General features: G+C 41.1%; 3 protein-coding genes across 3 annotated transcripts; all 3 read right to left on the reverse strand.

The window, feature by feature from the left end:
• Nucleotides 1-1,170: 1,170 nt before the first annotated feature.
• clrn1 (clarin 1) lies at nucleotides 1,171-5,548 on the reverse strand (the record flags this gene model as incomplete). Its single annotated transcript, XM_080844384.1, has 3 exons — nucleotides 1,171-1,436; nucleotides 2,141-2,320; nucleotides 5,296-5,548. 3 exons carry the CDS (start codon nucleotides 5,546-5,548, stop codon nucleotides 1,171-1,173), a joined length of 699 nt encoding a protein of 232 aa, XP_080700510.1.
• A 2,648-nt stretch (nucleotides 5,549-8,196) lies between these two features.
• gpr171 (G protein-coupled receptor 171) lies at nucleotides 8,197-9,667 on the reverse strand. Its single transcript, XM_080845181.1, has 2 exons — nucleotides 9,561-9,667; nucleotides 8,197-9,235 (listed from the first exon to the last, which is right to left on the reverse strand). Exon 2 carries the CDS (start codon nucleotides 9,198-9,200, stop codon nucleotides 8,208-8,210), a length of 993 nt encoding a protein of 330 aa, XP_080701307.1. The 5' UTR covers nucleotides 9,201-9,235; nucleotides 9,561-9,667; the 3' UTR covers nucleotides 8,197-8,207.
• Nucleotides 9,668-11,851: 2,184 nt separating this feature from the next.
• On the reverse strand, nucleotides 11,852-14,141 carry LOC308370279 (P2Y purinoceptor 14-like; the record flags this gene model as incomplete). Its single annotated transcript, XM_080844939.1, has 2 exons — nucleotides 11,852-12,554; nucleotides 13,750-14,141. The coding sequence occupies 2 exons, from the start codon at nucleotides 14,139-14,141 to the stop codon at nucleotides 11,852-11,854; spliced, it is 1,095 nt and encodes a 364-aa protein (XP_080701065.1).
• Between the last annotated feature and the right edge of the window lie 9,582 nt (nucleotides 14,142-23,723).

A 23,723-nucleotide genomic window follows, 5' to 3' on the forward strand; every position in this document is an offset into this window, starting at 1 on the left:
CGGTTCACAGAAATACATAGTGCATAGCCTTGAAGGCTGGTGGGAAAGACAGATATTTATTTGTCCTTTTCATGACCGTACACCATACAAAATATTTCAAAGATTTTATAAAAAAAAGTAGTTGGCTGGAAAAACCTACCTCAAAATGCAGCATAGTCAATAGGTTTGAGAAGTGACTGATTTTATTTTCATTTCTGAGTTTCTGGTTTGATCTGACAATTTCTGATTCACTTACTTTGATGGGCTTGTATTGCCATCTAGTGGATAATATGCCAACTTTAGCTTGAAATGTACTTGTCTGAAAAAAAAAATAGTCTCAAATAATATTAATATAGATTTACATTGTATCCAATTATGCAATCACAGAACATGCAAACATATCTCACTATGTTTAACATTTTGGGCTCATCATCATTCTTGTTGGATTTTTCTTTCCCCCAAAATACATTCTACATGCTGCACAGACATAAATGAACAGACCACAACAATAGCATTAATTCAATGTGCTGCCATCCAGTCACTAAAAGCACAGTTAATAGTAATCTAAAAATAATACAAAATACTTTTGACTTCCTATAGGATCCTATAAAGCTATAGATCCCCTTTCCTAAATCCTTTTAACAACTAGTTATTGGCACAACATGGTGTGTTTTAAGAGAGTGAACTGAGAATGGGGCTGACAATCACACACACAACTATAAAAACAAAGAATTAAACAAGGCATAGTCCTATTCAAAGCCTGTTCTCTATTTCAACAGTTAAGGTAGTAGTGAACCCAGTTTCACTAGTCACCGGTTACAGTTAGCTGTTAGTAACAGTCCATGACCAAAAAGAGAAGAGTAGAATCTACACACTATCCCCTAATTTTAGCATTGCTATTACCACAGTGTTTCATGACAACACACTAATGACGCAAACCCACCCCTCTCTCAATGCATCCCCCACCATCTGAAAATGTAAGGCTTTTCAAACATGCCGTTTTAGTTTTCAGTTTTTTCTCAGTCATTCAAGTTATTTTTTTTTGGGGGGGGGGTAATTGCTTCCTTCTGTGTGCAAGAAACTGGAACATCTAATGTCACCAGGGCTCCCATTGAGGAGAATGTATAGCTCAGTTGCTACGTTGTCATCCTGGGAGTCAAGTAGAAAAAAAAAAAGCAAAAGCCAGGCCGATTAGTACATGAGGTCAGATGCCCCTGTGCTCAGGTCAGGCTCTTTGGCCTCCTGGAAGGGAAACTGAAATCCAGCAAGGCGGATCAGCAAGATGTTGAAGCCGTGCGTGAGAAAAGTGAGGAAGATCAGCCAGAAGGAGCGGTCGTACTGCTCCGTGTACGTCTTGTACAGGAAATTGCCCTCGTTGAAGTTGGCGATGCGTTCAGAGAGGCGATGGAGTTTCACCTCGGCAGCGAACAGAATCATAACCAGGCAACAGCAGAAACCTGTATGAGGAAAGAAGAACATCACTGATCAGATAGAAAGGTCACATTCACCCGGTTAAGAGTTAATTGTCAATCTAAATCCAATGGCACTGTAAAAATATTCATGTATTCAATATGTAATTGTTTGATTTTAATGAAATGGTCTCTAACTGTTAGATGGGGATATTCAGATACTACTGGTGAGAATAGTGATTCTGAACCTGCTTTAAAGGCAGATACATTTGTTTACAATTTAGTGGGAAAAGACATGCAAACAACTAAAGTGCACTGTTGAGGAACACCGTTTACCTATCATGTCCTCAGAATTACTTCATCGTTATAGGTCCAAAGGCCTTTTCTCTTTTTGATCACAAAATCTACTACACATGTATGTGCAGTTAAGGCTAATTCAGGTCACACCTGTACAACAGAATACCTCCCATACACATTACTGGTCTTACTCCAGTGTATTGTAACTTTTCTAGGTTTTCTTGTCTTATAGGGCCAATTGTCTGGACCAAATAATCTAAATATTTGACATTGTATGGAGTGGGTAATGTGTATCTGATATGGTTTGTGAAGTTACGGCTTTCTGATTCATAGAGCGAGACATGCACAATCTTTCAAATAAAAACATATATTTCAGAAAGAGATACAGACAAATAATTGTCAAAAAGCAGACAGTAAGGGGAAGAGATAAACTCCGAATATTTAAATGCACATACAGCTAATGAAGTTCCACAAGTACAGTCCAAGAGGGCCTTGTAGCGTTTCGTAGGGGCTGCCAAAGGCATTGTACATGAAGAAGGCCGTGGAGATACAGGAGAAGAGAATTAACACTCCACAGAAGAAGATCACACTGATGTGGAGATTGGCTGGGATGGCATCCAACAGGTCAGGAAAAACTGTCAGAGGAAGCAGTAATTAAGTTGTATTAAGACACAAGTAAAATCATCAGTGTTCTTTGTTGGGACAGGTTAACTTAATATCACCTCCATTGTCCATTCATTGACTAGCCTTGTTCCAATGCATAGCCTATATCTATGTATCTGTAATGTTAGTTTCATAGTCAATATTTTGCATAGTTGTATTATTTTAACTTGACGTCTTAAAGGTACCCAGTGCAACTTTATGTAAACATTCAATTAAAAATAAACATTCAATTTCTAGTCTTTTTTACACGTAGTAAGTTTCAATAACTCCATACCATTACATACCGACATTCAAGCAGCAAAGATGAGACGTCGTTGTGTGGTGAGAACTGATAGAAAATCGTAAACAACAACAATCGCCGGTGGGGAGAAGCCATTTTCCCATTGACTGGAAGCCTGCTTTATTTATTGCAGGTTAAAAAAAATAAAGAAAATGGCGGCGATTGTTGTTGTTATCGATTTTCTATCAGTTCTCACCACACAACGACGTCTCATCTTTGCTGCTTGAATGTCGGTATGTAATGGTATGGAGTTATTGAAACTTACTATGTGTAAAAAAGACTAGAAATTGAATGTTTATTTTTAAGCCTCGAAAGTTGCACTGGGTGCCTTTAAACTACACTGTTATGCCCACTGAGGGAAGCCCACAAAAACAATCTGTCTGTTGTTCTCCAATGTGGCAGTACAATCAGCTCTAGCAGAAATAATGGCCTTTCAATTTGTTCGCCATTGCAGAACTCATTAACGGAATTTCGCATAGGACCCTCTGCTTCTTGTGCAGTCTGCTACTGTTATGACTCATTGCAGGGCTAATGAGTGATTGGTCAGTGTTCCGCAGTGTCTTTTAAAAATGGTGCCTCCCACAATTCACCACTGACGCAATAAGAACAAGCAACAATATAGCTGCAAGCAGTGATTATGGGGCCAAGCAGACCAGCAGGGCATAGTTGCCATGGAAACATGATGTAATTATGTCAAGGGCATGGCTGTAAGCACAGCAAGTTCCATGCCAATTGACCAAAGATTGGCCTAGATATGACCCCACATCCTGTTTGGTGGACATTAAAGGTCCTTGGAATCTCCCAAAATATCCTCAGACATAACCATTTCTATAAGGCCAACATATCAAAAGTTATGTGGAAAAATGCGTTTTTTTAAATGTATGTATGGATGTATGGGGAGAAGATGGCAACACCTGATGAGAAACTAACATATAGCAAGACTGGACACTTTAAGGATAGATTAGTGTCCCGGATTTGTGTGTAGTTGGTAAAAGATGTTCTTGATTTTATGCTTAATTCCCTATATCGTAGCTTGTTATGGACTAGCTAACATTATGAGGTGAAGCCTTAACTGGAGTACATTTCTGGCATCGTACCTGGTCATGTCAAAACTGTGAAAACAAGGCATTATTTAATGATAGTTCAAAGCGTATCAATGACAGAAACAGTGTTTCAGTGCACTTAAATGAAATATACAATGGCTAGATCATTAGAACTATACCATTAAGTCATCATCTTTATTAGCTAGCTGACTACTTACTATAAGCCAGGAAACTTTACTTAGTTTGATACTAGTCGTAATGGTTGCTAAGACAAGAAAAGTAATTTGTTTATCCCACTGTGCCATAGAAATAGGCTTAAATCGTTAAAGATGGAAAAAACTACTTTTTAAGTATTATTAATTCAAAGATACATGGCCCACTGGTTCTATCCAAACAATGTATTTCTTGTCCCTCTCATCAAACTTCTCCCCTTCCACACCAAAACAGAGACAGTAAGTTGACATTGAAAAGTATACTGACATAAAAAAGACTACAGATCACTGACAAAGGCTGTAAACAATAAATGATTGTCATTGAAAAAGCACACCAGAATAAAGAAAACCATCAAATCATGAGGCCAACGTTCATTTTAATTCAAGTGTTTTAATGCCAATGTTTTATTTTCCAGTTTAGTTTTCCTTTTATCAATGGCTTTTTTTTTTCAATGTCAAACTTAAATTCTGTTTAAGCTCATTTTAGAAATTCGTCAATAATACAAGGTCTTCTATATATGTCAGAAACATTATGTCGTCCTGGTATTATGTGCTGTAACATGCTCTAACAGAGTTTCTCAGTGTTGCTACCATCGCAAGTTTTGTTCGTTTTATAGTTCCAAATAAAAGAAAGTATTGCTGCCAAAAGAAGTCGGATTTCGTGTGCTGTTACTAGCTATCAGTCGTTCATCATGTCTAATGCAGGAATACATAATGCTTTGTACCTGAAGTTACAGTGGTACACGTGGATAACTTTCAGTAGGCCATATAAAGGTAAGATAGTCTATTAACATTAAATTAAGCTGTGTTTGGTCAGTCACTGGCAAGCTACTTACAAAAACCTTTGTTGAGCACATGCAATAGTTGGGTTATTTTGTTGCTAAGGCTCATAGGCCTAAATGTCTGTGGCTAAAATCGTGAGATTAGCACACTCATGTCTATGTCCACAGCACTTTTCAAACCAAACTCACGCCCATACAGTCATGAGTAAGATACCCTTGATACCAAAGCGAGGCATCTGAAAACGGGTGTCTATAATCCAGCGACAACTATTTTCCCAATTTCGGCATGTAACAATTTAGTCAGACGTTCTGTTGTAAAATGTGGTTCACATGGCTGTATCAAAAGAGAATTACAGAACACCATTAAAATAGGCTGTCTTGCCTATGCAACTTGAGACATGCTGTCGCTCCCAATTTTTCTTCTCGTTAATTACTCAGTCTTTAGAAATCTAGAAATTACATATTGCAGCATTATAATGCCCTAAATAATACATGCAAATGTAACACAACACTTCAATGAGGTCGAAAGCAACTGAGTAGCCTTTCCAGCATTTGGTGGCCCACGCATGTTGTACCATTTTACAATTACAGAAACACAATTGTGTGGCTTACTCGCTGCATCCTACTCACATGAAAAGCGGAAGGGTCTACCGCCTAATCCACATTGCTTCACGCGTTGTCCGTGAAAAAGTCCGTAGCTCACCTTCCCAATGAACTTTTCCAGCTCTGGCCCCGAGGCGTTCACCAACTGCGCACCTGTTTTACAAAGAACGGTTCCCTTGACCCAAAAGTGTGTGCCCATCGCCGCAGCGACGATCAGAACGCAGGCGAAACATAGAAATCCGCCAACTGAAAATATTATTTTCTTCTGGCGATTAGCCATTGCGCACTCCAAACCCGGTAAGAGTTCAGGTGAGATCCAGGTTACTACAGAACATTCTCACAAGGAGATGCTCTCATTTGTTTTTCCCTGAGAGCGTTGCCATTTGCATCTGTGGATCAGATAAAAAATAAAAACGATTTAAGCGAAATTGCAGTATCAGAAAGTAGGTTACCCCTCAATATGTGACAGTAGATGTCTAGGATGTCTAATGTATAAGGTTACCGTGCTCGTTTTCGCCTTTCTCCGTCTCCAAGTAACCGCAGGGTTAAATTTCTGAGAGCGTCAGTTGACCGTTTCTGGAGCCAGCCGATGCAGTGACCTTTAAGGCTCATTGGTTATGGCACAGAGAGCACCATTACACATTTCATTCTGTTGCTTCAGCAAAACTCATTAATGTCACTTTTATTTAGTCTTAATAGCCTATAAATGATATGATTCCTATGCGATCTTTAAGCAGTAAATCGGTCAGATAGCACCATAGTTGTGAATAATGGTGGCCTTCTATAGCCTACGCAGTTAAATAGACCCAGTGGCCTTTACTAACCCCCTAATCCCATGTACATCTCTGATTCAGAAATGTAGTATATAAATATAAAAGATGTTGTGTTTCATACAAAAAAGTTACTTAACGCAGATAGGACCAACGTAAAATAGTTTACCAAGCGAAACAGGCTATGTCATAGCTGTGATAAAAGGAAGGGGATTTTACAAATCTTGATATCTGCCTTTTGGTCATTTTCATGTTACGACGTGGGTCCTTCAATTACACACATAGCCGCTATGTGTGTAATTGAAGGACCCACGTCGTAACATGAAAATGGCACTGAATGGAACCACTCAGCAATTTGCGCATCAGTAGATGTATTGTTAACTAAGCAAGCGTAGTGTAGGGGATTTTCAGTTTTACAAAATGCAAAACGCTTGGTTGGAAAGATGTCAGGAGAGGGCGATGGAGTTGGCCGAGCCCTCAATATTTACAAAGGTTACTGTATTGTATAGCAGAATTCGCATTACGGATGTAGGAAGTGATAGCTTATGAATTCGCCGAGGCTAAAAAGGGAAATAGCAAGTAATTGTCTGTCCCTTGAAGAAAATGTCAACCTCAGAAATGTGAAAAGCATTTGGAAGGCCCCTGAACCTTCCACCGCCCTCTCAGCTGGTGCCAAATCGGCATAGCTTAGTTTGTAAACCAGTGAAAGTAATGTACAACCTCATCAAAATGATTGCAGTTTCATTGTAAGATATGTAAATCCATCACATCCAAACTTGCTAATGAAAATACAAATTGTACATCTCCTTAGCTGTGATATTCAAAAATACATCTTTCCTCGACTAATTTGTTCTTTTTAACAGCTTGAACATGTTTCATTAGATATTTAACTAATAGATTACTATTACCAGAGCCCATCAACACCCCAATCAGACTGCAGCAAACAACTAATACAGGAAGTGTTATGTAATCAAAATAATTTCACTCAACATTGAAGGAGTTTCAAATCAGGATAAAAGATGGAAATTAATAATGACTGACAATAAATCTCAATGAATCTCATATTCATTTGTATTTTGCCTCTTAATTAGACTCAGGTTAGAATGTTCTCTGGTTAAGTATCCTCCCATACTGTGTCCTAGGGATAAGAGGTGTGGTAGGTGTCCTTTTATCACCTCGCATCTCAGGTCATATCAGACTGTCATTGTATTCCTTATACCCCCACCTCCATGATACAGGCCTCTGAAACAGGGTGGCCGCTCCCGTATCAAAGTTGCTGCCTGATACGTATACATGTAGGGACGGGGCTCTTGGTTGACTCCCATTATTCTGTCTAGGATAATTAACCTGGGACTGTTTCAATGTCTAATGATAGATACGGGTGAATCTGCTGAGTGAAACCTTCCTCTCTCCCTTGATGCAATAAAGCAATACATTCATAACTGCTTGGATTGAAATTCATTTTACAAGCATACACTTCCGTCATAAAAGATTCAAAATATATCAGTTGCACAATGCAAATATCCCAGCATGTTGTTGTACACAAGGTTAACCAAAAAGGTTAGAAACACGCTGCTTTTATTATATTTTTTACGGTTCCATAATTGTATTTACATTACACTACTCTTGTGATATAAATTATAGTATTTCTAAGTAATACGTTGAACACAGTAAAAAACAACAACAATAAGAACTGCACTAAAGAACACCAGCACATGACATTTTGTTATAGGCTTTGTGTATGGCAACATTGAAGGCAGTTCCTGTACACTAGCTGTGATAAAAGGAAGGGGATTTTACCAATCTTGATATCTGCCTTTTGGTCATTTGTCCTGACAGGATCTTTCCCCTGTATAAACAGATCTAGTGGTTTCATGATGTACAGTCATCTCAGTCTGAATTAGTTTCTTTCTGTCCAGTCATTTTCCATCCTGTTCTCACCTCTTCTCTCTGTCACACACACACACACACACACACACACACACACACACACACACACACACTTTTTACATTTCTCTCCCCCCCCCATCAAAATTTTGTTATGGCCATCTTGGAGGCCTGGTCAATATAAATTATGTAAAGGCACAAAGCACAAACACTTTCGTAACACACTCTATCTCTTTTCCTGCTGCTGTTCCTTCCTCATTCATTATCTCGTTCTCCCCCCCTTCATGGCTCTGCCTCTAGCTTGTGCTCTAACTCGGTGGCAGGCGCCATCTCTTGTTGGTCCCCTGTACGGCTCCTCTTGCTTGAGAACACGCCTGTGACCTTTAACCTGACAGAGCTGGAAAAGTAGAAGTAGAGAACAGGATCAAAGCACAGGTGCAGTATGGCCAACAAGAGCGTGGACTCTTTGGCAAGGAAGAGCGAGTGGCGGAGCTCGCAGTCGTCGATGATTTTGGTCTGGGTGAAGGTATAGGGCATGCGTATGGCGTGGTATGGCACAAAGCAGAGTACGTAGGCCCCGGTGACCGTGGCAATGCTGATGGTGGCCTGGCGGGCGCTGGCTCGCAGATTGGGCTCAGCTTGGCGGCGGCCCCAAAGCTGCTTTAACACCAAGCCGTTGGAGAGAAGTAAGACAGCAGAGGCGTTGAGGAAAATCGCCATACCAAGGAGGACAGACAGGAGGTGCCAATGCCGCCCGAACTCGGTTTTCATCTCCGAGCAGGTGAAGGGGGCATCGGGAAGCTCCTTCTTTATCGGGATGGCCATGTTGGGGACGTTGATAAAGAGAACCAGGAGCCACACCACAGCCGACATGACCGCAGCGAACCTGGGCTCTTGCAGATGGAGCATCCGGGAACTCTGGGTAATCTGCAGGTAGCGGTTAATGCTAACGAAGGCCAGGAAGATGATGGAAGCGTACATGTTGATGTAGATGAGCACACCACTGCATTGACACAAAAAGATGGTCAACGGTCCCGAGTCCACGCCCAGATCTTTGGCGATCTTCACCGGCAGGGCGAGCATGAGCAGGAAGTCAGAGGTGAGCAGGTTCATGAGGTAAACGTTCATACACTTCTTCGTGGCTCGGCCGCGGATGAAGGCCCAGAGGGATACCAGGCCTCCTGCCATTCCCACCAAGAAGATGAGGATGTACACGGCAGCAAAGGGCTCCATGTGGTCGTTCACCACGCAGCTGGAGTTGGAGGAGGCGGCCATTGCTGTTTGATGGACCAACGATGAATATCTCAGACCTATGGAAAACAGAACATGGACACTGATGTTTAAATATTAGCTTTTCTATTGCGTCTTACAGCATGCAGTATATTACACAAAGGCTGCTAGTCTGTGTGAGTGTCAAAGTGAATCAGCTCATTAAATTAATTTGTTAAAAACTGAATGTATCTAATTAAAGACTCTAATCTAGGAAGATATTCTTTTTGGAATTCCTCTTAAATTGAACGGCATATGGCTTTTTACCTAGGCTGGTGCTTTTATTGTGCCTTATAAATGCACACTACTGAGTAAATCCAGTGACCTCTTAAAGGGTTCATTACTCTTCCAAACTCTCCAAAATACCTCTGAAAATATGACTAGTCGGGTAGACAGACGTTGGTGTCTAACACGTCAATCAGTCCCACCGCATACACATCACAGGATCTTGTCAGGAAATGGTGAACTGTTTCATGCGCAGGTCTTGTTTTTCTTTTTTGCTCTGCGGTCCTTTTGAAGATGAGTCACTTTCTGCTCTTGAAAAAGTGTTAAAAACAGAGCTGTAACAAGGGACTAAAGAAATATGTTTCAACACTATACAAATAATTCCAGTAGACCTCTCCACTGCCTTTGATGTTGAAATACTTATTGTTGGACTTGTGAAAATGGAACACCTTATCTAAATCTAAGGTGGTCCAAATGCAGGTGTCCATAAAACTTTACTGTTATATGGTAGTTTTTTTTAATCATTGCTAAAAATCCAACTATGATTCTTTATTTTCTTCTGTAAATTACCTCATTTTTATTACCCTATTAACATTTCTGATGAGGATTTGTATTTTTAGTCACCAGTGATAAATAACTCAGTATACAATTTTGTTCCTGGTCACACAATAAAGCCTTTGATGGCATTGGTAGAACAAACTGATGGAACAGATGGAAGTAGAGCACCTGATGTGACAAACATGCACTGTCTGTGTACTTCCAATGCGGTTGAGTCAACTTGAAAAATAGACTCGGTTCAAAAATAGATTCAGTTTGTCTATGAAGCCCAGTTGTTTTTCTCTTTTCATATCTAAATAGCACCACAATATTGCCCCCCCATTAGACAGAATCTGATGTTCGAGGCATGCAGCTGGTTCTTATTCACATGTGCTACATTAGATAAGACATCTTCTGACAGAGAACTCACCACATCTGCTCCCCTTAGCAGCGCAGCCACAGACCTCTGACTGCACATAGCCAGCTGCCCTAAATTTGATGTCGGTGGCTAGACGTGTACAGGTCTGGTTTACCATCTGCCCCCCGTCATCTGTTTCGCTGCAGTGTGAAGAACAGAAGCAGGAGAGACACGGAGAAAGAGAGAGATAGAGAAGAAAAAACACCCTTCCTCCACTTTACACTGCAATAAAGTGACGTTAAGGAAACTGAAAGTTTCCAGATACTGTATCAGACAAGCAACCACAAAAAACACACACGCCTCCCTTTTTTTCTCTCGAATATCTGTGGCTCAGTTCCTGCTTTCGGGGAGTAGTTTTTCGTTTCCTGCTGTGTCTAGTGTAGAGGTCGATGAAGCTGAAGGGTTTTTACAGCCCTATCCATGCCCTGTCCATGTCCTTCATCTGGAAAACTTGAAGAAAAATGAAAACTAAAACATGTGGTGAAATCCACTCTGGCACAGTTGTGGAACTCAGTGCTTCTCCTGTTGGTGGTGTTTGAAGTGAAAAACTGCAGCCGTCTTTAAAGTGTCCATCAGCCACACTGGCCCTCTCTGTGGTTCTCCACACGATGGTAAAGCTCCAGACCGAGTCTATTGGTCTCACCAGCCTCCTGATAAACGCTGCTGATTGTGACTCACCACATTTCTAAATGTGTAGGCCCTGCCGATAATAGATGACATATTTAAAATTCCCCGACTCATTTTCTGAGAGCGGAAACATGTCACAAGAATTGGTTTAATCAAAAATATCTTTTCAGTGCCTGTTAACATATGACACAGGAATACATGGGAGTCCATGCATGTATTTGAACTACAATGGGATGTGTAAAAGCGGGTGGTTCCCGCAGTAGGCATGGTTCCCTTGTTTCAGTAAACACATTTAAAGACTATTCCAGATTATTTTAGTATTAAACTTGTTGATCCAAGGATGTCAAAGGTCACACATGTACCGTGTGAAAGCATGATTGTTGTATGCATGTATAAGTTGGTAGTGATTGCATTTGCAGTGAATGTGCGAGTATGAGTGTTTGCGTGCGTCTTCTGTGTTACCTGTTCTGTCTGAACCTACAGAAGAAAAAGCAACTTCTTCTTTTGTCAATACATCTTTTCAATTCTGCTTTTTGTTGACTTCATATTTTGTATGCAGCTGTATTTGTGTACAAAGTGTGAATGTCCATATATGGGAAATGTGAGGATAAATGTTCTGCGATAGTCACACTTGTCACGTTATCCTTTTTGCACATATAACTCTCTTAGAGTGCTCTGAGGAATGCATGGGATGGTAGAGCTCCAGGTTGTGTGAGCTGGTACCTTTGGGTGTGTTTTGAGGTTCATCTTCAACCTAAGCTCAATGCATACCAACAAGTGCGTATTTGTATTGTATGTGTATGTGAGCATGAGTTTTTACAAGTACATCTCAAGAGAGGTGTAAGGATGCTTAAATATGAGGCTGTAAAGCCCGATTGATCACCCCATTTAGTGGTGCCAGGCTTATTCCTCCCAAGGATATCCTTCGGACTTCTGTCACATTTGATGGGGATCCTTGAGGAGGTTTTTTTTTTTTCAGGCCCAACTGGGCTCTGAAGGCCTTGCAGAAGATGAAGTAGATCAGAGGGTCTAGACATGCGTTACAGACAGACAGCAGCACCGTTGCCTCTTTTAGGGTGAAGAAAGCATGGGCCCAGGCGAAGCACGTCAGCTTGTTCTTCAGGAAGGCGTAGGGCAGCCGCACAAGGTGGTACGGCACGAAACACACGCAGAACACGCTCACCAGGATCAGCATGTTCCGCTTGGACTTGGCCAGCTTCTGGCAGCTACGCTGAGCCTGACGGGCTCTCTGGGCCTGCTCGAGCCGCCGCCTCGTGCCGTGGTAAAGAAACACGAGCGAGACAAGCACAAAAAAGAAAGTAGCTGCCGATGCAGTGTGTACAGCCTTGTAGAGCTGGCTAACACTATTGCTGTGCAGGGACTCACAGCCGATGCTGTGGGGCAAAATCCTTTCCCTAGTGGTCATTAGAGAGATAACCGTGTACACAAGGGATATTCCACCCAGGATGGTCCATGTTATTGTGGAGATGATTCGTGCGGCACGTGGTGTTTGCAAGGTGTGGGTCTCTAGTGGCCGGACAATCTTCAGATACCTGTTTGAAGGGGGGCAATATGGGCAATGGTTAATCCCTTGGGTACAAAATAGCACACAAATGTAAATTATGTAATATGAAAGATTCACCAAGTATATAATAAGTAAATGTAAATAAAAATTATAAGCACATATAAAAAAGGGGGCAAGACACTTTGACACTAATAACAACATCTTGAGCCTGTCAGTGGTGAAAACAAGTGGTTCACTTTGACACATTTTGGTCCTTTGTAAAAATGTAAGTAAGACTTTTGAGTTTTCCTTTAATTGATATGGCCAAGTCTAACTGTTCAGTTCATAATTCAGTAGCTAGCTATCTAACTGTTAATCTAACTCAAAACTAATCACACCAGAGCAAATGCTGAGATCTATTTTGCATTCTACTCTCTTATACTGTGTCACTTATCCTGACTGGGCCCTCATTCCATAGACGCACAACTGGCAGCAAGCAAAGCAACAAGCAAAGTCCGTCACGCATTAAATAAAGCTAATTTAATACTATGAGCAAGATCCTAAGCACAAAAACAGGTGGGTCAGTGCAATGCTGCCAAATTCCACACGATAGCTTTTGGTCATGCGTGATGGACTTGGCTGGCTCGTTGCCTTCAATGAAATTAGGACAGATTATTTGGTGAACAAAAAAAATAAATGTATGCCCATAGAATATATGCAAACATATCTGCCTCCAGTGTCACTGTACACAGCATCTACATACGCAGATTAGTGTACATAAAGGGTCATTGGAAGTAATGAATGTTATCACAGTGCAAAGAATGGCTACCACCTGAACAGCTTTAGTGTTGGCAGGGCATTTGCTATCCAACATTGTACACATAGAATTATTCAATTACATTACAGTTATATTGCTGAGGAGGACTGAGTACACAGAAAAGGGAATATCACATTTAATCACGGAATGCCCAGTAGCAAACAAAAAAAACTAAAATATGTTGTCTCTCATATCTGTCTGTTTTACTTTCAGTCAGCAAAGAATGATTGAAAAATAAAAACTTGCAAAATAGATTATAATTGATCAAATCAAAATAACATGACATACCTAGGACAAAACTACTAATGAATCTGTTAAAATCCTGCCTGAATTTTCCCACCCAAATCTAAAGGCCCACTTATCATTTATATAGTAGCAGATTTTAGATGTTACAGAGTAAGGCTCCCCCATAGAATCTGTTCTTTACCTGTTGGCAGCAATGTAATCCATGAAGAGGATGCTGGCATACGTGTTCAGATAGAAGGCAGAGGCTCCGAAACTGCAGTACATGTTGCGGACTGCTGGCTCCTCCACAACATAGTTTGCAATGCGCAGTGGCAGGCACAGGCTGAGGAAGAGGTCAGCTATGGCCAGATTCTTCAGGTAGACAGTCACGGTGTTGCTGTTCCGTTGAGTGCGGCAGAAGTAGATCTTCAGGGTAAATCCATTAAGCACCAGGCTTATCAGGAACACCAGCGAATAGCCGAAGATGAAGACGGGATAGGCCAACACTTGAGCGCCTGAGTTGTCACAAGAAGAGTCATTGGTAGCTGTGGTAATGTTGAGGGTTGAGTTGAGGTTCAGCTGTGTCTCGGCCATTGCTTTAAGTTCTGAGCTGTTCATCTGCAGAGAGACAGAAGCGATGTGAGCGTGAGAACTCTCTTTTTTCAAACCACAGTAACCACCATCACCGAGCCAAACATGCAACAATTATTCTCAACAAGACTACATACACATGAGAAATAAAACTCCCAACCTTTTGTGCGTGCAGGGAAGTTGAATTAGAAATGTTTCATTGTTCCCTCTGATGTCACAATGCACTTTAATAGCACTCCCTAATGTATCAATTTCCTCCCTTTGAGTCCACCACATCCTTTCCCAAGTTGGTCATCAGTTCTCACTCATGCTGCCTGGAGTCTTATTTCATGTTGTGTGTTTATAGTCAGTTAACTCTATAGTATTTGCACCAACAATTCAAAATGATCAAACAAAGCTTAAACCATAATTTTGATAATCTACTGGTGCTCTCCAGGGATTTGTCCCTGGACCTCTGCGGTTATTATTATTGTTATGTCAATGGCCTTCCTACTACACGTCCAGTACTCAGATATGGAGTGCCATCACTACACATGAGTATGTGCTCTTGATGGAGATCATTTCATGACTTAAGAATAAAATAGTCAAGTGCCTTGTATTATTAATGACCTTTTATGAATCATGTACTTATGCAAGCAGGAACATGGCTTTTCTGTGTTTCTGCGTGTTTGTAACTTAGAATATTAGGTGCCACTTCGTCTGCATTTGTACAAGAGCATGTTTAGACCAGAGGTGATAACAATCAAGCCTGGCTCTTTGGCACTACGGTTATTATATAACAGATATTATAGTCTTGCTACTCTAATTGAAAACAACAGTAGTAACAGTAATCTTAACATATAGGTGGAATGATCCATTTACAGATGTTGTAATAACCCATTCGATCCAGCGTTTTAATTGCAGTCATTGTTAGTTAAACTTCTTAAAAGCTTAGATATTCAGATTTCTATCGGGGGTTTCAGTCTACGGAGTGTGTTGACTAATTCAATTAACCGTACTGCAACCAACTTTGGTATATTTCTATCTACCAACACAAACAAGTCAATAAGGTTTCTCTTGCATTTAGTCTGTGTACAGAATATGTCAGAATATCAGTGACATGTTTTTTTGAGTCAGATGTTTCCACCCAAACCCTTGCTTTGCAGCTTTACCTGTGTGTAACCCATGCTCATGCTTTCAACATTTCAGAATAGACTCCTTCTTCACACCCAATGTTTTCAATGTGAGTGACCTGTTTAATTTTATTTTTCTAAGCCACTTACTGCGAAAAAAGACATTCATCTTTCATCACATTTTATACTGATGGCTACAGGAACACTTGTTCTTTAATTCAATTCAATTCAATTTTATTTGTATAGCGCCATAACAATACAATTGCCTCTAGGCGCTTAACAGAGCCCAGAGCCTTTAGCAGAACGCATCTGCATTTGCAATTTCCTGCACTAGGGACTAAATGAAAAGTTACTCAGTACTCACCATTCTGACTTCAAAGTAACCAAAGTGTGTCCTAGTGGTGTCTGTTCCACTGTCTGTTACTTCCTCAAGGAGATCTGGTGTACAAGGAAGAGCACATCCATGTACGCATGTAACAGCTGTGATGGTGAGTGACAGAACATTTGGGTGGGGAACGCGGGAAAGTGAAAGAGATGCAAAGCTGCTTGTATGTGCTGATAAGACACTTCGTGTCAGAAACAGAGAACAGAACCACATGTGGTTTTCTGCCCTTAACTGAGCTATGACATGCAGAGACAACCACAGAGTGATGTTCTCTCGTGCCTCCCCTCCAGGAATGTCCTCGTTTGACCATTTTGTGTTTATTTGACTTGCTAATTAACTTATTCATTTGACTTTTTAAATGTCTTGGAAAAACTATTTGAATTTTAGTCCACTGTGTGAATGCACCGCCTGTAGTGGTATGGACAGTGTAGTGGAATATCTGTAGTGGTATGAACAGTCTGTAATTGAATGTGGCTATACAGGTGGAGCAGGTGGTTTTGCTACTTCCTTGTTAGTTCTAGTTAGAGTCAGGTGCTTCCCCATGGGCTGTCCTTTCCATTTAATGCAAATCAGGGCACAGCATGAGTAAATAAGCTATAATAACTGCACGTGCAAATAACTGCAAATCAAGCGAATGGATGTTAATGTAGAATTGAAGATGGCGCCCAAAAATGAAATTCTGCGCACTTCACAGTAGAGACACTCATTTCACAAAGTTAGCCAAAGACATCTTACATCCAAACTGACGCCCATGGGTGGCGTGTCCATGCCATGTCCACGCCTATGGATTATACAGCCCCAACGCTGATTATTATAATTATGAGCAGACAGCACACGGTACGCTTTAGGTTTAATAGTGTTCAAAATGAGTTGACAGTCTTCATTTACTGTGCGCAATAAGCTACATAATCTCATCTATTAGGGCAAAAATGGATCATCTGTCCATTTATGAAGTTCAAGGGCAAAAGTGATAGAAGACTAAATTGTTACCAAATTTTCCATGCATTAAGTGTAAAACATGTCAGTGATACCTAGATTACATTGCTTTGAAGAGGACCTATAACAACACAAGGGTCCTTCTCTAGGTCCTCTTTGGTAGTATATTAGGACAAGGAATGGACCCCACCTATTGTGTATTCTCGTCTGTGATATATCTGACTTGTGAGAGGAAGTGGTTGTACACTGCGGCGCCATAGGTAGAGAAAATGCCTTTAAAACATTAATCTTTGAGGAAATGTGAATAAAAAGCAGAAGATTGGAGTGAGCGTTATCTGTGTCAGAGAGATGCAGACTGAAACATGGCATTTCTAGTTTTTGCTGCTTCCAGTTGACTAACAAATTCAAAACTCTCAACATCAGAATATTGCCGACGAATTTGGTTGGCAATATACTTGTTTTCCACATAAGACAATAAGATGCAATTATTTCTGTAAAACTGTAAGGTTAATAAATGGACAATGGAGGACAATGACCAGAGGGGGAGCTAGAGCCGCAAACACTCGTGTTCGCTGTTTACAGGGGGGAGAGGGGGTTTACAGAACAGCCTGCAAGCATCCTGTTTGTATCAGCAGCAGGCTACACCAAAGTCCTTACCAGCTCTTATAATGTCTGTGGCTACACTCACATTATCTCAGAGATATGACACTGCTAGGCTTCGCAATGCTGTGTGCTTGAGCTATCACGCTAAAAACCATTAAAGCATTACAAATGCAGATTTTAGGATCAACTAGGTAAAATTTAAGATTAAATCTAATTTTGCCTTTCCATGGTGACATGGACATGATGACATGCATATTTGCCTTTTAGAAAGGACTCAAATGTTTCTTAATTAAAGAGAGCATTAAATGATTTAAGCCTCTTCTCAAATGTATCAGATGATTTTTGTACTTGACAGAAACACACACTGAGCTTTCTCTCAGCAAGATGTTTTGAATCAGGTGTCTTGATTGTTTTAATACATCAAACAGTTACAAATATCAAGTAAAGAGAACTACATAATGCTTTATGTCAGCACCTCATGCAAAAACAACTAGACTCATTTGCTAGCTATAAGTAGAAACTAGCGCAGCATTCTCTGTATAGACATGGCATAGACAACTCAGAAACCGAGAAAGACAAAAAGAGAAAAGAAAGAAAAAAAGAGACCTTAAAGGCACCCAGTGCAACTTTGTGTAAACATTCAATGAAAAATAAACATTCAATTTCTAGTCTTTTTTACACGTAGTAAGTTTCAATAACTCCATACCATTACATATCGACATTCAAGGAGCAAAGATGAGACGTCGTTGTGTGGTGAGAACTGATAGAAAACACAACAATCGCCGGTGGGGAGAAGCCATTTTTCCATTGACTGGAAGCCTGCTTTATTTATTGTAGGTTACAAAAAATAAAGAAAATGGCGGCGATTGTTGTTGTTATCGATTTTCTAACAGTTTTCACCACACAACGACGTCTCATCTTTGCTGCTTGAATGTCGGTATGTAATGGTATGGAGTTATTGAAACTTACTACGTGTAAAAAAGACTAGAAATTGAATGTTTATTTTTAAGCCTCGAAAGTTGCACTGGGTGCCTTTAATCAGTCTCGGACTGGCTTTTACTCGTTGGCAAGATGCCAAGCTGGCCTTCTTTCTGTTGGACAATAATGATTCATTAGCTGTCTTGGTGTGTCTTGTGATGTACTTGCTTGACATTTGATTTGGCTATTGTAGTTTTTTTTATCATAAACATCTCTCCCAATGTTATTTATGAAAGATGAAAACTCAGTCCTGTCTCTGGTTAGCATCCAAATAAATGAATCTCACACCAAAGAGTTTTATCAGTCTTCTCATACAAAGTATTCCCTGGAATCTAGCTCAGCTAGCTTGTAATAAATTACACTGTCCAGTGCTTATTGTGTCGTTATCATGTCGCCAACAACATTTTACTAGATTTACTAGATTTTAAAAAATGTGTCTTTTTTATTCTTGTGGTTATGTTAGCTTTCATCTCTGATGACACAATAAATACATCTATGCAGAGTCATATTTCTGTAGGATCTTATACTTTTGCCATTGTCTCTGCCAGTTCCATATTCTTCAGCTTGTCAACAAATACCTGTGTACAACTGTCCATACACACACCTGTTTCTTTATCATTATGAAAGACTGACTGTGAATGAAATTGTGTTCTATCCCATGTTACTGTGTTACTGTGAGGTTACTAAATTCCAGGCCCCCCAAAAAAGCATTCACATGTATAGACCAAACCGGAGTACAAAATCAATGTAAAAACCCTGACTTCACCAGTGAATTAGGAAATAGGCCTGGTCTGTTCCCAGTATAAGAACAATTGGTCTGTTTGAACTTTACCTTTGATTTCCTTGTTTTTTTTTCTATTTTGTTTGGATATAATGGCCTGATGCTTTTGCTATTATGGCATGGTACACTTTATGTGCATACTGATGAATTAAATGTGTGAAGTGTAAGGGTCTTCATTGAAGGGTTTGTTGATAGCGCGACACTAACCTTCATGAGTTAATTGGTGGGCAACCATTTGGCTGACAGGGGTATACAAGAGATGCCTATTTCTGTTCAAGAATGCACTGCTGCCATGTTTGCTTCTGAAGTATATAATTCGTGATGGTGTTCTGTACTGTATGCAATCAACCCATGCTGCTGTGCCTCGCACATGACAGCGCACATTCGAGTGCACTGCACACACTCGATCACACACTCACACGCACACACACACACTCACAGACACACACACACACGCACACACACACACACACACACACACCAACACACACAGACACACATACACACACACACACACACACACACACACACACACACACACACACACACACACACCTTTAGTTCATTAATTAGATGAATTTTGTAATTAAATGCTTATTGTGTGTGTTTATGTTTGTATATGGTCTATTTAATGCCGCACAGGTGTGAATGCTACTAACCTCTTCTATTCAGAACTCCCTCAACCTTTGCTAACTGCTGATGTGGTTTATCTGCTTCCAAATTGATAGTAAGTATATTGAATAATAGTTTAGAGACTTATTTATGCGACAGGTTTATGAGACTGCTTTGTGACTGATCTTTATTTTGACCACTATGGTAGACAACACAGGTTGTGTGGCGCCCCCATGTGTTCAACTTAATTGATCTGCTTTTGTGTTGAGTATTTGATACCTATCCAATCAGGTGAGAACACCAACATTGGCGATTGGTTCTGTTGTAGGGATAGTACAAACATGATCTTGGTAGCCTTTGTGAGGAGAATATTACTATTTATGCACAATTGCACCCACATTTATTTAGTGCCCATTCACAAGGAGAGGTACCATATATTATTCTGGAGTTTGAGACTGTTATCTATGGTACCTACATTATTCTGGTGCCCGTAATATAATGAGAAAGAGTGCAAGTGATAACGTAATGTTTTCAAAACATTTTTTAGGGTTTTTTAGTTAACTATACTGATATGGCTGGTATTTGACTGTGAAAACCCCAAGGTGCAGTCTGCCATTCTAATACCACACGTTTTTCTACAAATTCAGCTAATTGCTCCTCACAGTCCTCTAGCTGTCTGTTCAGTGTTTGTGCCCCAAAAAACAGGTGTTTGTACACAGGCTGGCTCTGTAAATGGGAAACAAACATACAGGCTCAAACCGAGCAATTAACAATCCCAGCCAATCAACACGATGCCTTAGTGCCTTATACTATGACTTTGAGATTCGTCACAAAGCCGTTCTTCTTCACGCCAATGCAGATAAACAGTGTCAGAGCGGTAGCTGCTCTACAGGCTGCCACCCCTAGCAATGGTGACAGCATTCTCCAGTCCTCAGAGGCAGCGAGCCATAGCCTCCAGACCATAGTGACAGCTGACATTGACAATGGATGGAACTTCCTCGCTGATGGATCGTCAGCACCTCCAGCGAGACCAGAACTGGGATCCTGTGCTCTCCTTGGTCTACGACTGACAGGGGATGGGCCAGCCACTGCCTTGGGTTGCCCTTTCAGCACTGGATCCTGAGACCAAGGCCCTCCACTCGCAGTGGCCCTGTTTCACCAACCAGATGGGGGCCAGTGAGACATCCTGCAGCTGTTGGTGCTGTACTATCTATCAGTGCGGTTATATGTGTCCAGTTTTCGAGCATAGTCGGGTTTCAATCGAAGATCCATTTCATGTAACTCCCCAAATCTAGATTTCCTGTGTCCGACTGAAATCAGATTTACACCCCCAGATAAGTGATTGGATTTGGTTGGAAATCGGACAACGCACGCTTGTAACTTTTGAAACTAGATTACAACTGGACAACAACAATTTTTGCGCATTAGCTGTAATTAAAACAGCGCCACCTATTGTAGTGGGATATGACATGCTTTCGGATAAGATCTGGATTTGTCACTGCCATGTACTGTGAGATAACGCAGTAAACCCCCACGGATAGAGAAGTCGGGCTTTGGCCTAAATCGGGTTTATGCCATCATGTAAACGTATTGTATGTTTCAGAGTCCTCCAGCTGGTCTATGGCTCAGTGGGGGGTGAGCTGTGGATGTCCTTGGCCTCTTTCCTGCCACTGACCAAGGGTCCTCGATTAGAGTGCTCGCACCATTGCTGACTGCCTGGTCAGTGAGTTGTTCTGCTGTGCCAGAGGGGCTGCACAGCGACCAGGGGTGGAACTTCGAGGCTGGTGTGTTCAGCGAGGTGTGCCAGCATCTGGGCATCAGAAAGACTCTTACTACTCGGTTGCATACCCAGAGTTGATGCTCTTGTGGAATGTTTTAACCACACTCTGGCATCCCAGCTGGCCCTTCTGATCAGGTGCTATGGGTGGAGTGGATGGCAGTTCTGGAGTCAACAGAATGCAACCCTACAGCCCTCATGTGAGATCCAGACCCCAGTGGACTGAGTGTCCAGCCCTCTTCTGAATCCGGTGGTGAGTGGGCAAGCCTGGCCTGGACTACTACTGTGACCCCCGTGAGATGCACATGCTGGCCAGGCAGGTGCTGACTGAGACTTAGCTTGACAGAAGCGGGCTTATGACACCCGTTGTTGAGGATAGGACTTCACACCCAGTGATCTGTTGTAGGTAGAAGGGGCTCTGCCCTTAGTTGACAACCAGTGGGTAAGGCCATGCACTGTGCTAGCTAGACTCTCTGATGATGTGTAAGGGTGTGGCTGGTTGGACTGAATTGAGCGGTGGTTCTCCACCAAGACCCTATCAGCTCTTGGCGCGTCCAGATGGGGGCACAGAGATTGAGGACCCGTCTACACGGAACCTGGATTGCCTGAGTCCGGAAAGAAATGTTGTTGGATCTGCCTTCCGTCAACATGAAACCGGCGGGTTGGGTCCCTGAATCCGAACCCTTTGAATCGGTCTCCAGATTGAAAAGATTTGAATCCGCCAGCGGATCCGTGGCCGTGTGGACGCCAGAGCCGGACATTTTCTAACCCGATGACGCAATTGCCCCACGTGAATGCCCCACCCGACCTCTCAACCTCAGCCTGAACCCTAATTAACCTCACTGCATCACTTCATAACAGCAACAACATAAACTAAATCGATGTTGTTAAGAAGCTGGTACAATATGATACAAAGCATTATAGGGTAAAGCAAAACAAACATTCCATACATGTATGTTGAGGAGGGTGCTTAACACTAATATTGGTAATGCTGATTTGAGAAGGCTAACACCAATATGGACTGGTAATTGTCAAAGGAGGCCACTGAATTGGCAAATCCGATGCAAATTTTAATGAAGACATTGTTATTGTATTTTAATCTGCTTGCTTTTCCTGTGTGCTGAGGCCTACAGGCTGAGGCCTTGAATACTCTCTTGCCGAGGCAAACCACCTGTTTGTGTACTGATAATCATGCACACTGCTCAACTCTCAAGGACATATTCGTAGATCACTGCAGCAGCTGCTGAAGCGATGGGACGGGAGAATACCGCCCTTTGTGTGATGAAACCAGTTTTTTCTACTCACATAAGGCTGGCTGCGCCCAGCTTTTCTTTGAAGTTTGTTCATGATATTTAGTTGTGACACATCTCCCTCTTTTGCAAAAGATAAAAGTACTATTTTAAATTCTGATTGCTGGTCTCTGTCTCATCAATATTAACGTCTTAATATAATTTATCTAACAAACATACAGCCTCTAGTCCCAAGAATTGAAACATTTTCTGACATTGAGATGTAATGGTGCAGTCATATTTCATCGTTCTGTAAAGACATGGTGAGAAGAGTTTTAAAGTAAAGCAGTTAATTACTTTTCTTGCATTTAACAGCCATATATTTCAGACCCTAACAGTCTTTAAAATCAGTAAAGAAGGTTACTGACTGAAAAGGAAAGATTCCTAGGTTTCCAAAAATGTAATTAACTGTGCTTTGTGATTGTGTCGGCTGTACCTTAGAAGGACATGAAGCAGTAATATTATATGACAACCTGTGCAAGAGCAGGACATAAATAAAAATAAAAGTTTAAAACCATCCACTAGGGGTACAGGTTTTTCATTTCCCCTCCCTGTAGGCACTAGTCCAGAACACAGGACCTTCTTCCTGTATTTACTGTTTTGCTCCCCCAGACACATATGACCAGTAAATGGAGTGAATGATTTCATGTGGTTTGTAGAGATGAATTTTCGTTTGCCTGGATCTTTCTCTGTAAAAAGAAACCGAACAAAAGGCAAAACGTTCCAAGTTTACAAACAAATCATCTGATTCGGACCAGAGAAAAAATGAGCTATAGGTGTGAAAACACCAGAGCAAAATTAGCTATAGGTGTGAAAACACCAGAGCAAAATTAGCTATAGGTGTGAAAACACCAGAGCAAAATTAGCTATAGGTGTGAAAACGACAGAGCAAATGAGCTATAGGTGTGAAAACACCAGAGCAAATTAGCTATAGGTGTGAAAACACGCCCAAAAGGCTTAGTTATGTAGCTGTAGCCCACAAGCACACATACACGCAAATACACAATAATCCACACAATACACATACACACATATTGACCAGAGCATGTTTCATTTACATGAATTAACGCAACAAGACATACAAAATTGGATTTCACTATGGCTTAGGTCCT

This window comes from Sprattus sprattus (genome assembly GCF_963457725.1).
Source record: "Sprattus sprattus genome assembly, chromosome: 9".
In the NCBI taxonomy this organism is placed as follows: Eukaryota; Metazoa; Chordata; class Actinopteri; order Clupeiformes; family Clupeidae; genus Sprattus; species Sprattus sprattus.

Coding starts and splice junctions, on each gene's coding strand:
- gpr171 (XM_080845181.1), bottom strand. CDS start 9,200: ATGGCCGCCTCCTCCAACTCCAGCTGCGTGGTGAACGACCACATGGAG.